A 13,759-nucleotide genomic window follows, 5' to 3' on the forward strand; every position below is an offset into this window, starting at 1 on the left:
AAACAATTGAGGGATTTCTGGCTTAGTGGATAAAGTAAGCAATAATAGACCTAAGGTGTTTCTATGGGTGACAGACTCCTTGCAACTCCGAACAACTGACTTGTATTTTTGTAACTCGACTTTATCATCTATAAAATGAGGTTAATTTCATCTCACTCCTACTTGCCTCAGAGGCTTAACTAGATAAGCTTCCTTAAAAAAAGGTCTGGTCCTATAATAAATTAGTGAGGTTAAAGGTCTAATGTTGCCTATTAAAAGGGTATTTTACTGTGTATTGCAAGGTAACTTCAAAATAAAATATACTCAGCTAAATGAGTAAGGACAGTGACTAAATTTTCCTAAACTACAGATTGACTTCTCTGAGGCCTATTTAAATAAACGATAAAGATGGTACGGCAGCTATTTATTTGCACCTGATAATTTTTAATTGATCCATCTTCCACGTACGCAATGTTACAGGATGGAGATGTGACAGCATACAAAGTGAGGAAAAAAGTTACCGTGCACCAAAAATTTTGTCAAACTTGCTAAGATTTCAAGAAAACTCTTAAAGAACATTTTATAGTTCTGCATTTCGCCCTTGCGTAGCAATTTATGAAAATTAACTCGTCTCTTACACTTTCTCCCTCTCAGACCAAGGACGCATAAATAATATTTATCAGGGTTTTGTCCTTAGTCACAGTCCCTCAAAGAGGCCCAGTTTCACCTACACTGCGTGGGAGGCTGGGCAGCAGCCCCACGCTTCCTGTCAAGGATTCCTGGGGCTAAAGCCTGAACGTGGTCTCGCCTCTTTCTTCTTTATGCTAATTCTGCCCTTCAAGCCCTCTCCGCGGGCGTCTGAAGGCCAAGGTGAGACCCTCCCGGGAGATGAAAGGCCTATTGCCTCCTGAGACTTGCGGGCGGAACGAGGGCGGGAGGAGAGGGTGACAGGGTGGTAGCTGAACCGGTAACGACGCTTAGGGCCCTAAGTTGGAGTTGATGCAGGCCCTACGGGGTTCTAGCCCCGCCAGAGCCTAGCTCCAGCCTTCAAAGCCCAACGAGGGGTAAATCCTCCTAGGGGCGCCACGGGCGGTGAGTGGAGGAAGTGCGGGCAAAGAGGCCACAGGCAGCCCCCTCCTCAGACGCGCCTCAAGGCCTGGGCCGTGGGCTGTTGACGCGCCAACGGCGGAGAAGGCGCGCGCACGCGCAAGAGGGGGGCGGAGGGAGCGCGCTCCGTGCCCGCCGCCGCGGCAACTGAAACGGAGGGACGCGAGGGCGGAGGGCGCGAGCCACGGGGGGAGGATGGGGGAGAGATGGTGGGTAACGCGGAGCGCGCGCTGACGTCGCTCGGAGTCACGCACGGAGCGCCGGGTTACGCGCCGACGTCTGGCTGCCACGACTTGCCGTCTGCGGCGGCGGCGAGCGGATCCCGCAGGGGAAGGAGGAGGAGGAGGGAGAGCCAAGGGGGCTGTGAGTGAGCGGGAGAAGCAGGGTGTGAGCCGGACTTGCCCGCGGGAGGGAGAACGAGGGAGAGCCGAGCCAGCCATCCGAGCCGCCTCCTCCTCCTCCCCTCGGCGTCCCGCCCCCGCCTGCCAGCCCGCCCTCCTTCCTCCTCAGCCGGCAGAGCCCGAGTGAGGCGCCGCTCGGCTCGCGCCGCTGTCCAGGACAGGTGTGCGCGCGCGCGCCCTCCTCCCCCTCCTCTCCTCCCCCTTTCCTCGCGCCAGCCTAGCGCCTGCCTAGCGCGCGCCCTCCCTCCCTCCAGCCCGCGCCCTCCCTCACCTGCGGCAGGACAGCGCCCGCCCGCCCGGGTAAGCCCCTCGCGACCTTCCCTGCTGCCACTGCCACAACTGGAGGTGCCGCCTACCCCGTCCCCTCTAATTGCCTTCTTATGCCCCAGGAATAATTACTGTACCATTGTAGACATCCTAGCACCCTCCCTCCGGGGACTCTGGCAGTGCAGCAACATCCCCCCCACCCCCGTAGCGCACGAAAGAACGAACGAACTCCCACCTCCAAAAAAGAAAATATCACACGCCCCTTAAGAAAAAAAAAAAAAAAAGACAATCCTACCTCCGCAGACGCTTGTAGACCACCAATGGTGCCGTTTGCTTAGCAATTCCTAAGCCCCATTTCCCCAGGCCACCTTCGCCCCGGGCCTGGGACAGTGCGCCAAATGTGGCCGACACTCCCTGCACAGCAACCCTGGCAGGAGGGGAGAGGAAGGAGGGTTCTAGGCTTCACTACCAACCCCTCCTCTTCTCTGTTCAACCCCCACCCCCGCAATGCATACACCCGCCCAGGATGCGTTGTAAAAATAAAAAATAATACATTGGTGCTGACATCGCAGATGAAGGCAGGCCCAAGGATGGGTGGCCCGAACAAGGCATTTTTGCTGCCCCACGGAGCTAGGTCAGCTCAACAGTCTTCTCTGCCTTTGTTCGGGGGCAAAAGGAACGGATGCGAAGCTGGAGGGTCTTCCCTCTGAGTGACAGTGGGTTTCGGAGGCGGCTGAGATGTCTGTAGAAGGGACCCCCACAAATGTATCTGCCTTGATTCTGAACTTGGGTAGAGAAAGGCCCAAGTCCGGATAGGGCAACTTTTTTTGGCTCGTTGCTGTCTACCCCTGATTTAATGCCACTTCATTTCCGCTGTCTGTGAGGGACCCTCTTAGGGGTTCTAATTCGTTCTGTCGGGCCAGGTGCTTTTGGAGAGCTTTTTGGCAGCGGTGCCAATGCTTGTGTACCGTGTCCTTGGAAGGGAGGTCCCAGTGCTTTACAATAGACGGAATTTGGTTTGACATCTTTTGGTAGACTATCAGAGGAGAAAAGGATTTTTTTTTTATTTTTTTTTTATTACTTCAAGACCCCCACTGCTTCCAGCCCAAACTGACGTTTGCGAATTGCGGCTTTGAGAATTGGAGTGTTGACTAGAGTGTGGAGAGTTGCTGATTTCATTCCTTTGGGTACTAGTAAAACCTTTTAAGTATCAGCCGGGAGAGAGTGAGCTATTGACATTTGCATCGGTTCTGTTTGGGCCTTTTGGGTACATAAAATGTCGGGTTCTCGGAATCTTTGATCGAATTTAGAATGTGTGCTACGTTTATTTAACTCTTTTGCAAATGCTTAAAATGAAAACATTTTGTGAAGTGCGAGGATTCTATCACATGGATTGTTCTCTTCAGATTTTGAATGTTTAATTCATATCTTTAAACATTAAAATAGCATTGGAGAGGCATAATTTCAAAGATTAGGTGAGCTATAGAAGGACGATATGCTTTAAAAAAAAAATGATTGATGAAATACTATTACTATTTGTCTTTGTTGTTGTTAAACGTTAACATTTACTTTACCCTTCATTTTCCTGGTAGTTGGCCCTGAGAAGAAATGGGTAATTCCTCCACTTTGAACACTTGCAGTACATTATTCCAGTTAGTTTTAATGATTTGGGTATTGAAGATAATTGTCTAGTTTAAGACAGGCATTTAACCTAAGTAGCACTTGAAAACACAATTTCTAATGTTCTTGCTTCTCTTTTATTTTGGAAATCTGTGCTATTAATCAGCATATTGTTTCTGTTGGGAACTCCATAATCAAAAGGGTTTATTACCCAGAGGTAGATCCCCTCCCTCCAAGTTTATTTTATAAATGTGTGTGTTAATTTTCACTTTTAAAGACTAAAGCTGAATTAGATTATTTCAGAATCACCCGTAGTTCAGGCTGAGGAAGACTGAGGCTTTTTTCCTTCTTGTTCTGCCTAATGTTTCTTTCACTTGTGAACAGTTTTTGTTGGTGAGAGTTTGTTAACGACATAGAGATAGTGGGATTAAAAATAAAGCAATCTCTGTTCTCTTCAAAATGTGTGTGTAGTATTAATAAAAGAGCACAAGAAATCTAAAGATATTTATCAGATTTTTTAAAGTAAGCAAACTTCGAGTAGAAAGGGAATATTTTTTGACGATTTTTAATTAACACCTGTATTTTGCGGCATATTAATATATTTCGTTTCCCCTTTGCCTTTCCTACATTGAATTGAAATCATCAGTTTAATTTTACAACTGTTTGTTTCAAAATAACAAATTCAAAAAGCTAGACACTAGAACTGACTTTTCATTTACTAAGTATATTATTTAGGTAATTAGCAAATGGCTAGAAGTCTTTTCACATCTACAGATTTTCTAATGGAGTTTCAATGTTAGGATGCAAATCTAACTTTGAAATTCTTTTTAAGGTTCTAAACTTTTTAAGACTTTCCTCTGAGTCAATATTCATTCTTCCCAGACTGCCTTTTAAGGCTACTGTGTTCTGTAGCCTAGGGAAAGCCGCCTTTCACCACCATGCTCTCCCTAGTCTGACCAAAGCCCCACAGTTACAGGCTTATCCTGAAATTAACTTTTTGAGTAGTGAAAATGTACTAAATATCCAGTTTATCATTGAATTATTTTGGAAAAGCCATTGCTAACCTTGTTTATCTTTTAGATACATTTGTAAAATAGGGGAGAAACTGGTATATAATGACAGAAATTTTATACATATATAACAAATAGTGTAACATAGTAAGTGCATATTTATGTGGAGAGATGCAGGTCTCAGTCATTTGCTGATTTGGGCTTAAAATTCCCAGTGTAAGCATGCAAATGATATTTAACTTGTGTTTTGTCTAGAAACTTCATCAGTTGCCTCTGCGCTGGGAAACTAAGAACTCAGTTTCTGGTGACAGACACCTTTTCAGAAAATCAGGGAGTTCCCAAACTCAAACCGCTTCAGAACCCCTGGATGTAGATGTTTGGAACAGAGGGCAAGAAATTTAGACTCTAAAGTTGGTCCAAGAAGATGGGCAGTTTTAAACCCTAGTTTTCTGTCCTGGAGGAAGCAGTCATTAGTGTGAAAGAATGGCAGGGACCGGCAAGGCGCGCGCTCCTTCTTTGCAATCCTATTGGGCTTCTTGCTGCTGTGAGCTCTCTTGAAGGGGCAAGGGCTTGGTTCTGCACAAGGTAAACCCCAGAAGAAGAGCAGCGGCTCTTCTAGATCAGACTTAAACAGATCTTAGCCTCATTTTACAGCTGGGAATGTAATACCCCGCCCTGCCGTGTGTGGAGACCCTGCCACTCAGCCTTTCCGTCCCAGTTTGGGGCCAGGGTCTATCCAGGGTCCTGATCGCTACTGTGTGAGCCTGGAGGAGCCACTGCTTTTTCTCACTTGAAATTTTGCGCGGTCTGAAGTTCGCCAACAGTTCTTCTCTCCCCTTCCCTGCAGACTTGGGGACAAGGGAGGGAGTTCAGAAAAATCAGCACTAAAAGGGTACCACGTGATACTGGAAGATGCCCCCCCCCCCCCAGCTAAGGAGAAGTTTTTTATGGGGCCCAAAGTCTGGATTTCTGTCTCTCAGAATGGGCCTCCCCTTCAGGGAACCATTTCAGGGACCACTGGACAGGTGGGTGGTTCTGGGGCTGGTTCCCGCAGGACTACTCGAGTTTGCTTTTTGGTAGCCATCGTGCTTTGCCCTGTTTCTTGCTCTTTAGCGGGAAGTAGCTAACATCAACCCAGAACCAAAGGAATTAATACTGGGTAGAACGGGGTCCTTGCTAAGAGAAAAGGGAAGATGTGAATACTTAGCAGGCAGGTTTGCCTAGGTGATGAAAGGATATATTCGGGGGCTTTGAGGGCTCAGGCATTGACAAGGCTTATGTACTAGACTGGTCTGGGTTTCTTGATCATTACTTGATCTACCCCTTTCTTTTCTAGGAAGCTTGTGCAACTATGTACTCAGCTGTCTCTGGGGCTGAATGAGGGACGCAAGACTCCCTACTTTGGGGATTGAGGGATATTCAGTGGGAATGGAGCCCACAGATGGGACAGACACTCTTCTAAGGATGGAGGCAGCAATCCATGCTTGAGAAAGCCAGGAGTAAGGCTCTGAGGTCTGTATCCCGAGCCCCCTGCAGAAGGTGATAAGGAGAATGTACCGGGATTGGCAGGGGTTCCCCTGGAGATAGGCCTTAGCTTTCCCTCAACTGTTAGAACTACAGACTGCAGGGAGGGAGTATGAGCATTTGCTGTATATCTAGGAGAAGGAAAACAGGCCCCAGATTATGCCTTAGATCTAGGAAGATAGAATTCATTTATTTCCGAGCCCCTTTCCGAGACCAGACACCCCCTTTAGCTGTCACTGTCCGAAGATTCATTGGTTAATTCGTGGTTGGTAACCTAGCTGTCACCTAAAAACCATTAATCACTTAATGTTTTACTTTTTGAGAGGTGGGGGCTCTCCTTGACACTTAAGAGTTTCTGGGAGGTGGGGTAAAAGGGGCAAGCGAACCTGCGTTAATGAAACCCGTAAGGAACTGCGTTTCCCAGGAAATTCCTGACATTTTTAGCTCGTGAATTTCCTAAATCTTGCTTGGTTTTCTCCTCCATTCTGGGTCCTTCCAGAGGGGAAGAAGAGTGGGTTGGGGGCTGAAGGCTCGGCGGGGCCTGGTTCATCTGCAGAGCTGGCCAGCAACCCAGGTTGGGCTCAGCCTTGAGCAGGGTGCCCCCCTTCCCCAAATCTCGGAAGGAGGAGGGGGAGGCAGGCAGGCAGTTGTGGTCCCAAAGGGGGCCGGTTGATGGTTTTTGGATGAGTGTGGGGTTTCTTTTTGATTGTTGCTTGGGGGGAAGGGCAGAGACAACGCGAACAGGCACTGCGGGCACCCCGGCCCTGGTGCGGCTGCCGTCCTCTGCTCGGCTCCCCCCCGCCGGTGAGTGCGCCCGCCCGCCCGCCCGCCCGACTGTGCGGGGCTGCGGTTGGGGGGAGGGGGGAGCGGGATCATCTGAGGCCAGAGCCGCTGCCGTGCGCGGGGAGGGGGAGCGGCGGGAGCGAGGGGAGGGACGGGCTAGGTGTCTGCTGCTCCGCGCCACTGCTGCCGGCGCCCCGTCCTCATCCCAGGCAGCCCCTTCTGCAGCTAAGGGTTACCGCCGCACCACCTCTCCTGTTCCTTGCCCGCCTCTGCGGCCAGGGCTCTGCGGTAGGAGACAGCCTAGCCGGGCAGTGGGTGGGCCTGTCTGGGTTTGGGTTTGGGTCTGGCTGGGGCCCACAGGAAAGGAGGTGGCCGTGACTCGGTGTCCCCTCTCTGCAGCGGGCTCAGTTGCGCTTCACAGGCCCTTCCCCCCACATCCTCTCTTTGGGGTCACTGGAAAGCAGAGCTCAGGCCTGCTCCCTGTGCTTAGTATGGCAGTCCCCTTCTCACCCCTGGTCCCCCAACTCCCTGGGCCGAGGCCGCTCAGGGTCTGGCCAACAGCGACAGCCACAGTGGTGGTGGCGGCAGCAGCTGCGACGCGGCGCGTCCCACACACCCCCCCCCCCCAGCCAGGGGTGTGGGGTGAGGGCCGGCGGGTGGGCGCCGCCTGGCGGGCGGGCGGGCAGGGGGCTGGCATCAGGGAGGGGGCGCATGTCACGTGCCGGCGGGCGGGTGGGCGCGTACAGTAGGGCGCCCTGCTACTGTACTGGGGAGTCAGTGCCCTGTTACCGGGTCTCGTCTCTCCCGCAGATCTCGCGAGAGTGGCTGACTGGCTGTGGGGGTTGCGGCGGCAGCAGGCGGAGCCGGGGAGGGAAAGCAGCGGCGGCTGAGGCGACTGAGGCGGCGGGCGGAGCGGCAGGCGGCGGCGGCGGCGCGGCGGCGGAGCGCAGCATCATGGCGGACCGAGACAGCGGCAGCGAGCAGGGTGGTGCGGCGCTGGGCTCGGGCGGCTCCCTGGGGCACCCGGGCTCGGGCTCGGGCTCCGGCGGGGGCGGTGGTGGCGGCGGGGGCGGCGGCGGCAGTGGCGGCGGCGGCGGCGGGGCCCCGGGGGGGCTGCAGCACGAGACGCAGGAGCTGGCCTCCAAGCGGGTGGACATCCAGAACAAGCGCTTCTACCTGGACGTGAAACAGAACGCCAAGGGCCGCTTCCTGAAGATCGCTGAGGTGGGCGCGGGCGGCAACAAGAGCCGCCTCACTCTCTCCATGTCAGTGGCCGTGGAGTTCCGCGACTACCTGGGCGACTTCATCGAGCACTACGCGCAGCTGGGCCCCAGCCAGCCGCCCGACCTGGCCCAGGCGCAGGACGAGCCGCGCCGGGCGCTCAAGAGCGAGTTCCTGGTGCGCGAGAACCGCAAGTACTACATGGATCTCAAGGAGAACCAGCGCGGCCGCTTCCTGCGCATCCGCCAGACGGTCAACCGGGGGCCCGGCCTGGGCTCCACGCAGGGCCAGACCATTGCGCTGCCCGCACAGGGGCTCATCGAGTTCCGCGACGCTCTGGCCAAGCTCATCGATGACTACGGAGTGGAGGAGGAGCCGGCCGAGCTGCCCGAGGGCACCTCCTTGACTGTGGACAACAAGCGCTTCTTCTTCGATGTGGGCTCCAACAAGTACGGCGTGTTTATGCGAGTGAGCGAGGTGAAGCCCACCTACCGCAACTCCATCACCGTGCCCTACAAGGTGTGGGCCAAGTTCGGACACACCTTCTGCAAGTACTCGGAGGAGATGAAGAAGATTCAAGAGAAGCAGAGGGAGAAGCGAGCTGCCTGTGAGCAGCTCCACCAGCAGCAGCAGCAGCAGCAGGAGGAGACCGCCGCTGCCACCCTGTTGCTGCAGGGTGAGGAAGAAGGGGAAGAAGATTGATCAAACTGAATGGAAAAAACCCACACACACATGCATACACACACACACACAGCCACACACAGAAAATATACTGTAAAGAAAGAGAGAAAATAAAAAGTAAAAAAGTAAAAAAAAAAAAAAAAAAAAAGAAGTAACTGTTAACTCCAAGGGAGCACCACCCACAGAACCTCCACCAACTGACAGTTTCTCTTCTTGACTTGCCACCCATCGCTGGATGTTGTCCACTTTATCCACCATATAAAACAGTAAGCAGCTGCTAAAAACAAAAAAACAAAAAAAATACAAAAAGTAATAACATTATATGAACTGTGTTTCCTACTTGATTAAAAAATATAAAGAACTGAGTGTTTATTTCCCTAATTAACCAAGAACTTTTGTACACGTTTAAGCTATTATTATTAAAAGTGTTTGCAAAATGGTCAAGATTATAATATTGCTGAATTATATAAAAGTCCTTTTCATGTTGAGCTAACATTTGACTTTAGCACAAAAAAGAGATATTTTAGAACACGTAAAATAATATTTTTAGTTTTTCTCATTTTGTTACCAAATTTCAAACCTTACATGGAGGTTATTATAGTATATTTGACACCCTATATACCTGTGATTAGAGATGTGTATATATATGAGGGCTAGGCATGCTGTGTGTCTGAGCTTTGTCTAAATGTTATGCAGAAGTTTGTAGAGTTAAAGGTACGTAGGTTTAATTCATGCAAGGTAAACAATAAGTGCTCTCTTTTATACAATATGCATTGCATCTGGACCTTAAACATATAAAAATGGTCAGTGAAACTTCTGTGAACATGAAGAAATTATTAAAAAAGGCATTTAAATGAAATTTGCTAAGTTGTGATTTTTACGGTTGGAACCAAAGTTATTCAAATAGTAAAAGGAAAAAGAGATAGAAAGATAAAGGAAATCTCCCATAATATTTTTCTGCATCTGTTTGCTTTGACTGAGTAGGTGTTTTGTCATTATTGTGTATATGAGATGTATCGTTCATAATATATTTTTTTTATTATGTGTAGAAAGATTTTAAAAACTTAACTAACGTGCAGCAATTTCCAGTGAACCTGTACTTGGACATCAGGTAGCGAGTCTATTTGTGGTCACTAGCACTGTCTCCTAAACTAGTAAGAGGTCTGAAGCTATTCTTTGATTTTTGCCAGTGCTATTAACTTATGTAGACCTGTTAAAAAGCAGAGCAACACAATTATAGTTATCCTACTGAGCCATGGATTCTGAGTTTCATTTTAAAAGTGAAAGACAAGTTGGTATGTGTAAAGGATTTCCATGTAGCTGTGGTGCTAGTTATTACTGGCTACATTATATGCTAAATGTATTTGTGTTCCCCAAGTGTATAAGCCTTCTATCAAAAGTATGTCCTATAACTCATATATTCAAGGTGTAGGGTATGAAAATGCAAAGCTTAGGAGAGCACTTTACCAAGCTGGTGTCCTCCAAACTGAAATTGTTTGTAACGATAGTCTTTTACAGGTTTTCATTTAAAGATGTTTGTGTGCTTTTAATTGACAACTAACTTCTTGCTGCTGTATAGTAAAATATTAATATATTTTTATCATTAAACTGCTGCATGACTATCATCTTTGAGTGAAGAGAAAATGTTATAAAAAAAGATGCCTTAAACAGTACATTTTGGTTTGGAATTCTGTAGAAAGTATTTTGGTTAAAAAAAAAAAAAGGATCTTGTCTGATATAGAGAGTTCTGGGGATGGAATTGTTTCTTGGCAAATCCAGCCATATAGATCTTACTGCTGTATGTAGAAGACACCACCTGTAGGAGCTGGAAGGTATCAGTGCTTCTCACATTGTAAAGCATTGGCCTAGGAAGGTGAAACAGTTGTCTTTTTGAAGGATTTTTTTTTTTCTGCTGGTTCTTTGGGTTTTGATTTGATATTTTAAGCTCCCTGGTTGAGTGTGTTGTCTTTGTTTTTGAGATCTACTGTATGTGTTGAATAACAAGCTATTTCCATTGTACTGTGCATTTTCCCATTAAATTGTTTGCTTTTAATATTCATACAATGTTAAATATGAGGTGACCGTACAATAGTTAGGAATTTCTTTACTTACAAAAATCACTGGAAATGATTAAATTGCTTTTCCCCTTCCCCCAAGGTGCATTTTTCTTATTTCCATATAGTAAAGTTGAGCTTTTACAGTGCATAATGTGACATTTGGAATGCTTATCAACTGCATGTAAACATTAATAACCTGCACTTTTTTGTCTTAAGGTTTGTTGAGCTGTTTTGTTCACTGTACTTTTACTGTGATATGGAAAAGACTGCATTCTCTGTGCTGTTACTAGTTAGGAAAGAGAATTGCTTTGATTTTGTCTCTTGTTTACTATAGCTTTTTAAAGTTAAGCCTTGTACTACAGGTTGTTGGAGTACGCCTAGATCAGTGTTTCATAGTAGCCAGCAATAAGTAGTGCAAGTCAACAAAAACACAGCAAACTTAGGCAAAGTGTCCTTTCTTTGAGATGCGAGTTCTTTCATGAGGTTTTCTTTAGGGTCAGAGTTACCTTAAAGTGAAGCCTTTCTTACCTACAGACTTCAGATTCTGCTTGGAATCCTACCGGATCAATAAGCACATGTATTGTGCAATTGTCTTTACACTTTAACAGTTAAACACAATCTTACTAAGATTTTGAAACCAGTGTCTGATTTATGGTCAGTGGGTTTAAAAAGAAATCCACATGCAAATCTTTTAAGACTTAAGAGATGATCTTAGAAAAGACTAAGTGACTGTAAAGATGCTCTTTTTTGCATCTCACTTTACCTCCCCAAGCACCCTCCCAACCCTCCCTTCCCTCTACTGTTTCATCCTTCCCTCACCCTTCCTCCCAGGTGCTCGGTACTTTACCAAGGTTCTATATCTCAGTGTTTTATGTTGGAGTTTTTCCTTGTTTTTATTTTACTAGTTGGTAAACCCTGTTTGTGCTGAAATGAAAAAGGAGATGGTATATTTGACCATATGTGTTATTCATAGAAGACAGTATGATCAAATGTGCCAAAAACAAGCAAACAAAACTTAATTCCTGACAAGTATGCCTTATTTTTAATGATCTGCTTTGTCTTACGATTAAGGTCCAAGAGCTTGGTTAAACTATATTATTTGCCTAAGTATAAAAGAAAACTTGAAATGCATTGCAATATTGACATTCTTTAAAATGAGAGACACTGTCAAGTAATTTAATCTGAGATCAGCCACCAGATTTGAAATGCCCATATATGTGTGTGTGTTTGGTGTTGTTCGTTTTTTTTTCTTTTAAATCACCAAATCTTTTTTTAAGCTACTTTTTATTTGTGCCTCCTATTTATCATGCTGATGTTAGAAGCAGCAGTCATCCAGCCACAGAGGGAGCTAAAGTTAACTATCCAGAACTGTAGAAATCATTATACATGCCTTTGACAACAAAGGAAGTTCATAAGAAAAGCCATGTCGGCTTTTCCTCTACTAGATACAGATTGAAGGTAGATGAATATTTGCCAAATGGAAAGGAGAGACAATGTGAGTCAGGAAAGACAAACTTTCCCAGCTTCCTAAAAGCCATGGAGAGTAGAAACCAAAACCAACAGGGAAATAAAAACCTTGAAAGTCTCACTTTCTAGTCCCATGCAGGGGTTGAAATTTGACTCAAAGTGGAAAATATATTGATAGGTTTTTTATGTCTTCACATCTAGAGATGGGTAACTATTCCAATTTGATTTTTCAGGTAATGGAGAAAGCTGCTAGTAATTTTAACCCCTGCCTAAAGAAGACAGATAATTTCATTTGGGAGCAAATACTTATTGCCTTGAAAAATAGCACTGTAATAGCCTATGATAATTAGTTGTAGAATAACCTTTATCCCTTTTAAACTATGCAAATTATTAAATAAGTGTAAATTAGGACTCAATTAAAGATAGTTGATTATATTGCAATCAGATGGCATTCACAAACTTAACTGGAGCATATACAAATGAAATCTATTAGTCTAAGAGTTTTGTATGCTAACAGAAAAATATAATTTAGCTACCTATTCTAAAAATGGTGAATATTATTAATATTGTATAATAGGACTGGGAAGACTGCCTCCTTTTTTGAAGAGAGAGAGATTAAGGATTTTTATAATTGTTTTTCATCAAATTTTAATATTTTTGTCAAATTTTTAGGTATTTAATTTGTAAAACAGTTTGCTTTGTACTGGCATACAGAAAATAGGGTATTGATTTTAAACTTTTTGAAGCCAAGTGATCAAGTACATTTGTAATAAAAGTCAATGGATCTATATCAGTTGTACTCACTGTTTTCATTTCTTCTTATTATTACTACAGGAATGCTATACTTTTTCTGCAGGAACACTGTACTAAATTTGGGTGGAAGGGAGGGGAAGAGATAAGTCCGTTGATAATGAGAATCTGGGTGGGTAACCATGGCCCAAGCACTTTATATAATGTTTAAGTCAATTCAGATTTGGTATATTAAAAAAGATGCGTATGTCAATTTTTTTCTTCCTGTTTTCGTATGAAACTTGATGTTTGTGGGGGTTATCTCATTCATTGTTTCCGTGCTTTAACATTTTGCATTTGGCACTGTTGAAACTTTCTAAACATATTTTTCTTTTATGACATTTTGGGTTATATGCCAGCCATGGTGAACCCACCATGGGCATGATTGTTATTTCTGTCTCCCACACATGGTTCTCACCCTCTTTTCTTCAATATTCCCACTCATTTTTTCATATTTTACACACACACACACACACACACACATTTCCAGATGATTTTAGAATGGAGATTTCTGAGATTGTTGCTGTAGTTGTTTTCATAGCTCCACAATTCATTTTATTTTACATGTGAACGTATTTTTAATATTTTTCCCCACTAAAAAAATGAGATACCAAATCAAATGACTTTTTTCCCTTTTCTGAGTTTCTCAGTATCAGAATGAGATTCTGCTTTCTATGTAAAAGGATGCTAAAAAAGAAAAGGGAATCTTCAGCAATTTAGGTTTGGAACAATTGGTGATAACTCTGAGTATAACATTTATAGCTGAATATCCTTAAATTTGAATATCTTAATAATTTAGAGTGATAAATACTTTTTCCTGAGAGTGGAATGAATAGGAAAAAGAATTTATTGG

At 45.6% G+C, this 13,759-nt stretch overlaps 1 protein-coding gene across 2 annotated transcripts; it reads left to right on the forward strand.

Annotated features, from left to right (window-relative positions):
- The first annotated feature begins 7,572 nt into the window (after nt 1-7,572).
- Nucleotides 7,573-12,897, forward strand: PURA (purine rich element binding protein A). Of its 2 annotated transcripts, XM_044916878.1 has the most exons (2): nt 7,573-7,673; nt 7,755-12,897. In XM_044916878.1, the coding sequence occupies exons 1-2, from the start codon at nt 7,646-7,648 to the stop codon at nt 8,612-8,614; spliced, it is 888 nt and encodes a 295-aa protein (XP_044772813.1). In that variant the 5' UTR covers nt 7,573-7,645; the 3' UTR covers nt 8,615-12,897. The 2 variants fall into 2 exon arrangements, with proteins under 2 accessions (XP_044772813.1, XP_021557634.1); XM_021701959.2 differs by having other exon boundaries at nt 7,573-12,897.
- The last annotated feature ends 862 nt before the right edge of the window (nt 12,898-13,759 follow it).

Source organism: Neomonachus schauinslandi, chromosome 7 (assembly GCF_002201575.2).
Source record: "Neomonachus schauinslandi chromosome 7, ASM220157v2, whole genome shotgun sequence".
Classification (NCBI taxonomy): domain Eukaryota; kingdom Metazoa; phylum Chordata; class Mammalia; order Carnivora; family Phocidae; genus Neomonachus; species Neomonachus schauinslandi.